Below are 7,809 nucleotides of genomic sequence, written 5' to 3'. Positions count from 1 at the left end.
CCCCCCCCCCCCAATCTTTCTCACTCCATCTCTGTGTTGGAGTGCTCAGCGTCCTCTAAAAGTATGGATCTTGACCGCAGCCATTTTCCGTGGAAGAGGGAAAGGCTAAAGAGAAAGCGCTGACCCCTCTTCGCCGCAATTTTCCCCTCATCAACTTGTGAGACTTCATTAACTTCCATGGGGTAATTTCTTCTTTCAGTGCGCTTCTGAGAGGGGGGTGTTATGACGTTTTCCTCCCACCCTTCCATTCCCAGCTATTCTCTTGCCTTTATCACCCATCCTTAACTGAAAAGACTCATTCTTACTGTTCTTTGCAATAATGCTTTGCTCTCATTCTCTCAAGTGTCAGCTGTAATGTCAGAACAATTACAAGAAAAGGGAAGGTGGGCTTTTAGGAAAGTAGTGTTGCTATTCCCCTGAATTTTGAATGTGAAGGTGGTATTTTTTGCTCCACAGATAAACCGACACAACCTTTCGCTTTTTCCATAATTCAAAGCAGTGAAAACATGCACAGAAATAAAGAAACATGCACAGAAATAGGCTCTGAAGGTAACGTTTCAGTGCCTTCATCCCTCAGGAGCCCAGAATAAAACATCCACTGCTGAACCTGACTGTAGTCTGCTTGATGCTCAGTTGAGGCCTCAGTGAGACGTTGCATGATGGGAACAGTGAGTCAATGCTGCCCTCTTCAGGAACATTAGCATCACTGTATGGATGAAATGTCATTCAGATATTTGTTTTTGCCTCATGGATGTTCTGGGCTTCAGTGACAGTCGAATACAATCTGTCTATGGGTATTATACTGTAACTCATACCTATTCTTGCAGTGTGGGCATTTTCAACCCATTGTCTGTAAGCCAACACTCACTCCAATGCACCAACATTACATTTATTGTTTGAATTAATGTTATCTGTTTTACTAGATGTAAAAACATCTAGTGCGTAAACCACAAAATATGTTTTTTTCTTGGTGGCTCAAAAGTCAACGTGACAATGTGAGTTTGGTTCACTCTCACTGCTCTCATGGTAACATTTTCAGCCGCAGCAGACAGACGTTTTCATTTGAAATGCTCCGAAAAGCCACTGTACACTACCTGCTCAGCACCAAACAACAGACAGACACAGTTAGGGACGAGCTGGTGAACATAGCAGCTAGAGAGCTAGAAGAGAACAAAACAGAGCTAAAAGAGAGTGAATATTGAATTTAAATTTGCCAGGTGGACACAAACACAACTCCAAATGAGTGATAATGTTGCTCCAAGACTGCTGGATGTCTTAATAACAAGTTCTCCAAACATGTCAATGCTCCAATGTTGAATACCCATGAAGAATACCAAACGGCAAAACAGGTAGCACACACACAGGTTTCCAGGACAAAGTTGATTAATTACAATTTCACCAATTTAATTGTGGCCATGTCAAACATTCCACGTCAGCACTGGAACTTATATGACTTTGGTTCAGCACCACAAACTAAACACTGAGAGGGCGCATCCTTTCAAAGATCTAACTACGACATGTCAATGCTGTGTTTACAGCTTGTTCCAGCTGCATCCAAATGGCAAAAAAAAAAATGTGTGCATTCCATTCAGTTATAGTTTATAACAGTTATAACTTATAATATTAGTTCCACCTGTGCTGTTCCTTCTATAACAAGTCAAAATATCAGCCATTAGAAAGTTCTATGATAGCGAGACTATGATACTACTGCAGATCTGCATTTACTCAGTACACTTAAGAACAGTTTTAAGTTACTTGTACTTTAATGCTACTTGATACTTACTCCACTAGAATACAGAGGAAAATATTGTACTTTTGCCTCCACTACATTTGACTTACATACTTGTATTAACTGTATTAACATTACCTTTATGTATGAAACATATGATCAATGTGTAACGTGATGCATTGTTACATATTAAATAACCAAACAGTATAAAAAGCATTCAAAATAATTTATTTAAAATTGATTTCCTTTTCTTTTATTACAGTATACTATATAGTATAGGAATGTAGTTGTATTATATACCAAAAAGCAGTGGTTCCCAACATTTTTCCTTTCCCCTTTTCTATAGAGTAAACTGATGACCCCTGACTAAGCTACGTATTTTATGGACATTTCATATTATATTAAATGCATAACAATGACATTACAGAACATCTAATAAACTGTGCAATGAACCCAAATAGTGAACACAGTAACCACAAGAAGTTTGTGTAAAACAGTTTAAATGAATTTTGAGCAGATTATTTATTCATTTTGAGCTTTCCTGATAATTTTAGGGACATTTTTTATCAGTCTGTATCATGAATCTACTTCATTTCTTTAAAGAATCATACATACTTAATAGGTGTGACAAATTCAGTATTTTTTCTTATTGTTCTATTAGCTGTGTTAGCTGTGTGGTTCTTTCAACTGTGCACTTGTATAATGCAGGATGAGACTGTTTAGCCTGAGTCTGAGGGACCTGTGAATATAGCTTGTGTTCAGTTTACATCTTAAATAATAATCTAAACTTTAGAAATAATAATTTCATTTGGTTTTCTTCACAGAAATAAACAAACCGCTGATATATAGGCCAACCGTGTTTATCTTTTATGTTTTCTTACACCGCTTAAAATCAAAAAGCCCTCGCAAACCCCCGTAAAGATTTGGAGACCCCTAGTGGGGGTCCTGACCCCAGTTTGGGGACTACTGGCATAGTGTATGTTGTGTAGCAATGCTCAAACCATTTGTTGGCTTTTTTCCTAATATTATTATGAATAAAATGTGCACCCTATACAGCAGTATTTTGCAGTACTTTGTATAATTGAACAATTGTAGTTGATTTGATAATTGGCACCACTTTGGCCATTACATTAAAATGCAGTTTACATAATAATCCAAGGATATAACACATATAATGTATGTATAATAAACGTTTTTTATTTTAATACGTTTTTAATGATAAGTACTTACTGAAACGTCCTACTTTTTCTTAAGTGGAATTTTCAATGCAACATTTACTTGTAATTGATAATTTTCACATTGTATTATGTTCCAGTACTGTCTAAATGTGATTGTTTTTCACATAAAATTCCAATCATGCAGATGTTTCTTAGGTCACAATCACACGTGTTTCCTTTATGTAAATCAATTCGGCAAAGATAGCAGCATTGATGTGATTCATAGTAACAACCATTGAGTACTTCTTCCATCCCTGAAACGATGCAGGAGACCACCAGCAGGATCACTGCAGCCTGTCTCATATGCACTCCAGTAAGCGATGTTCATCTGTCTGTGCCGATATGTAAACTTCCCTCTTTCTCCCTTTCCTCCAAGCAGCTCTACATGATACATGAAGTGCCAGGGCCAGGCCTGGCGCAGAGACAAATGCCAACCGCTCGCTGTTCCAAATGTCAAATCTGACATGTTGTAGACATTCAATAACCATCCCTGCTGGACCAATTCAGAGCCACGCTCTTCAAACAGTCCCTGATGTCTCGTGATGAGAGTGGAGGGGGAATGGTTGGATTTGATCTGCCTCTGGGTATGATCAGATCACATAGACACCTTGCCTTGATGTCTTTCTTGCAGTGAGCCCTCTAGTGGTCAAGTTAATAACGTACACAAAGTGAGTCCTGATTATCGGCAAAGAAACAATATGAAGAGATAAACTGGAGTTAAAATAAAACAGCCCTCATGACAAATAAAAGAAAGAGTTGCCATAAACTTTCCCCAATTAAAATAATAAAAATGCTTTGGGCCTCTGTTTTCACTGCACCCTGTCCATGGTTCAGCATTGTAAATGAGCAATAAAAGCAGGCCTCACTAACTTTCACTTTACATTTTAAACTAAAATATCAGCTTTGTAGACCAGTATCACCATATTTTGTGGATAGTAGAGAACACAAGCATGAAAACTATCCACAGTACATGTGTACAGTAACACATCCATGGCACATTTTTAGCTCAATACAGAAAATGGTAAAAATGGATAATATGGCAAAATAATATTATATTGAAAATGGCTTTACAAAAGAATTTTACTAAAAAGAAAACTACAACCTGACTGATATTGGTCGGCTGATATAAGCCCATTGCATTGTTATCCAGTATGCACCGATATGACACTGGTGTCACTGCAAAGTTTATCCAGCAGAGTGCACTGTGATTTACAGTACTGTGGCTTGCAGCAGAGTAAAAGAGAAGAAGCAGCTCTCAGCAATGTCAACTATAATCGGTTGACAATGTATGTTAAATTATTTAACATGTTAAAGAATATTTAACTGAAATATTCTGTAATACAGTTATTTGTTTAAGAAAGCAGCCTTCTGAGTACCTTTGCATAGTTACATCGGTGCACAATCCACACAGAAAATGTCTACTTTCATTCCAGATGAAAACTACATTGGCCACCATATTGGTGATGTAGGAATTTTCCCCTCTAAAATTAGGATGGGTCTCAAACATCCCATATCAGTTGTACTCTGAAGAACTCCGATCAGAATTAATCACAAGTATTAATGCATTAATATTTAAACGGAAAATAAAAATATCAGCTACTTTGGTCATTAGGTTGCTGCTCCAAGCATTTCTGAATATTATTGCAATTTAAACTGAATTTCACTTTGTTTGGAAGCCATCTTTCATCCATATAATTTAGAGATTCCCAATCAAGGAATCTGTTGGAACAGTTTGGACAGCACAACCTGACTGAAATCATTCATGTGTCAAATCCACAGCAATAAATACCCGGACATACTTTTCTATGAGCATTCTGATTTATTGAAGGCACATCAGTTAGAAAGAACACAATAGTTGCGCTGGACATATACATTCATTGTCAATCACCTTTTTCCTTGAACTAAATCAATTGTGTATCACATGTTAGGGTCGCCTGGTCTACAATTTCTGGACCAAGAAAATATTCAAAAGGCATTTACTGTTTAAGGCAAAAACGTTTAGACCTTTTTATTTAAAAAACAAACAAACATTTGATTAATCGTTTACATTTTAGACAGTTGCCTTCATTGTAAGCACCCTCATGTGATCTCATTTTAATAACAGTGTGAGTTTAAAACCATAAATACATTGTACATTTTATAAATAGAAGATACAGATTATTATTTCCAAATACCCAGCCTCAGTTTTAGAATCACTACTACTAATCTACAATGCATCACATTACACAGCAATATTAAATACCATTTAAATTATCCTAAAAGATTTAAGCTCCAGTGTATAGCAATAGTGGGGGGTGTTATTTTTTACATAAGGTATAGGACTGTTCCAAAAACATTTGAGGAGGCAGGGTTAGGCCTTTGTGCCTCACACTTTAGGGGTATATGAGAATTACAGTGTTTCATATGGCTGGTTATGCAGACACGGGTTAAGTGGCGTACACCTAGACCACATCTGTGGAACCTTCCCATTATGTGCACTGGGGCAGAAAAACACTGCCAACATCTTGCACGAGCTCAACTCAAATTCCAGCAGTCTGGCAAAAACCTTCAGCCTCATTTTCTAACCGATTTTCAGACCACCGAGAAGAATTACGTCGTCTGACATTTCTTCACTTCTCTTCAAACTTCGGAAAAGACTGCTTCACAGAAGGTTAGCGAAAACCTGCGAGTTTCTCTTCCAGTCTCATTGATCCTGAACCCTCTGCCTCTTCTTCACCGCCGTCCCTTCAGCGTCCCCCATGCAAGCAACCAGAAAGTCGCGGCTCTTAAGAGCATACTGCTCAGGAAAATCCCGGAAATGACCAACATGGGGACTGGAAACAAAATCAAAACTGTCCACCGGGACGCCTTTCTGCCTCAGGGCCCCCACAAAGAACTCGATGTCCCTGTGCCTGATCACCTGGTCAGCTCTGGAGTACAGGTAGAAATGAGGCCAGGCGGGCGGACGGTCCTGCACTGCGTCGTAATGGTTCTTGTGGATGTACTTGGTGAAGGGGTACAGCACGACTCGCAACAGGAAGACAGTCACTGCAAAAAGGGCTAAGAGGATGTACCTTAACACGGGACTTATTTTGGGCCCGAGGGTGCTGGTCAGTGCACGCAGGGCCCCGCGAACGTTCCCACTACCTGGGGCACTGTCCACTACGGCCCCAATTACACACAGGGAGCTGAACTGTTTATCATTGTGCAACAACTCTACAATGTAACGGTACAGCATGAAGCCGCCATTACTGAATACGTGAAAGAAAATAGGGCTGTTCTCCACCTCATAGTCATAGAGGATCTCCAGCAGCTTCAGGGCCGTACTGCTCAGCTCCTTGTAGCCAAACGACTCCGAGATGAAGACTGTCTTCAAGGGGGCTGTGTAGCGGATGGTCACACATCCCTAAAGGTGAAGAAAGCACAGAAAGAAAGCTTAAAAAGAAGTAGAAATATGAGTTGCTGACAGGTTGGTACCACTTCTACAGTGCTGCCAAATGGACATTGGAGTAAGCAGAATGTGCTCTACTGGATTCATTTGGACCTGCTCGTTGTAGATGGAGCTGTATTTGGAGAGGTGTTTGTCTTTGCAGCCAGCCCAGCCCAGCAGGATCACCACTGGCTCCTTTGTCCCCTGCCAGTGTCTCTCTGAAAACAGACCACACGATGACAACAGCACGTTTACCAAAGCTGCGAACGGCAAGCTAAGCTAAAGTGAGCTAGCAGGCTAACGGCCAGCAGAGTGTCATCATTACCACGGCTCCGTTCAGAGGGGAGGTTAGCGTGTGTGCGCTAAGCTAAGTGAGGGTCGGACATACAGCACAATGGAAAGGATGCTCACCCGACGTCCCCGCATCTGGGAACACGATATTGTAGTCTATTTCATCGTCTGCCATTTCTGTGCTCGAGAGTGCTCAGCTGTTGTTCTCCGCCGGGGACGTTTGGTTCATTTGGCTGTTGTGGAGAACAGCGTTAGACAAGCTGCAGGGCGCTCTGAACAACCCGTTACCGAACACTACCGACAGAGAGGTCGGTGGACTGTCACTACACGGCCCCTCCCCCCTACCGGAGCCTTTCTTCTTCTTGGTGGGGACGAACAGCCGACAGCATCCAGCTAACGCCTCAATACCGCCCCCCTCTGTAGGATAGTATAATCTGTCGCTCTGTAGCTAGAATTCAATTTGAAGGGCCAGTCAAGTGTGTAACATTTAAGCAGTGTTGGGCTACTTAACTTACTCAAAAACATTTATTTATTCATTACTCTTTTAAAAAGTAATGTAATTACTTTACTTATTACTCCCTGCCAACAGTAATTAGTTACATTACTCAAATTATATTACTTTATTGCCTACCTCCCTCAAAAGCCAATTATTGGTAATTTCATGATCTTATCCCCCAAGAGTCATGACTTAATAAAATCCAGTTTTTGTCTGTTTAATAATCAAAGGTGTATAATGGAATATGTCCCAGCTGCTGAATGTTTCCATCCTCCAAACTAGTTTCCTCCACGATTACAAAAATGAATCCAAGGATTTAATTGGATTGTTGGATTTCAATTCAGGAGAGGGTGACAACAAAAGTAATATTGTAAGTAATTGTTTTTTGGAGTAGTAACTGTAATATTATTAATAGTAATGAGTTACTGCCCAACACTGCATTTAGAAGGATCTATTGGAAGAAACTGAATATAATACTCATAGGTAGTAGTGTATAATCACCTGAATTGAACTTTTGTTACTTTAGAATGAGCTGTTTTCAATTACAGTCCTCTTCCATGGAGTCCACCATGTTGAACTGCCCTGTTTCTACAGTAGCCCAGAACGGACAAACAAAACACTGCCTCTAGATACGGCCTTTCATGTTTTTTGCAACCACTCTAGTTTC

General features: G+C 39.9%; 1 protein-coding gene across 1 annotated transcript; it reads right to left on the bottom strand.

Annotated features, from left to right (window-relative positions):
* Window positions 1-4,750: 4,750 nt before the first annotated feature.
* tmem53 (transmembrane protein 53) lies at window positions 4,751-6,995 on the bottom strand. The gene is made up of 3 exons (XM_035671462.1): window positions 6,767-6,995; window positions 6,470-6,573; window positions 4,751-6,331 (listed from the first exon to the last, which is right to left on the bottom strand). Exons 1-3 carry the CDS (start codon window positions 6,819-6,821, stop codon window positions 5,630-5,632), a joined length of 861 nt encoding a protein of 286 aa, XP_035527355.1. The 5' UTR covers window positions 6,822-6,995; the 3' UTR covers window positions 4,751-5,629.
* Window positions 6,996-7,809: the final 814 nt, after the last annotated feature.

The sequence above is a fragment of the Morone saxatilis genome, unplaced genomic scaffold (assembly GCF_004916995.1).
Source record: "Morone saxatilis isolate NCDOM2014 unplaced genomic scaffold, NCSU_SB_2.0 Contig23, whole genome shotgun sequence".
Taxonomy (NCBI): Eukaryota; Metazoa; Chordata; class Actinopteri; family Moronidae; genus Morone; species Morone saxatilis.
Note: the sequence above shows the minus strand (reverse complement) of the source record. Positions and strands in the feature narration are given on the sequence as shown.

Excerpts from the sequence above, each read along its gene's own strand:
- tmem53 (XM_035671462.1), bottom strand. The coding sequence starts at position 6,821 with ATGGCAGACGATGAAATAGACTACAATATCGTGTTCCCAGATGCGGGG. Across the intron at positions 6,574-6,766 it reads CCCAGATGCGGGGACGTCGG|AGAGACACTGGCAGGGGACA; the intron begins GTGAGCATCCTT and ends GTCTGTTTTCAG. Across the intron at positions 6,332-6,469 it reads GCTCCATCTACAACGAGCAG|GGATGTGTGACCATCCGCTA; the intron begins GTCCAAATGAAT and ends CTTCACCTTTAG.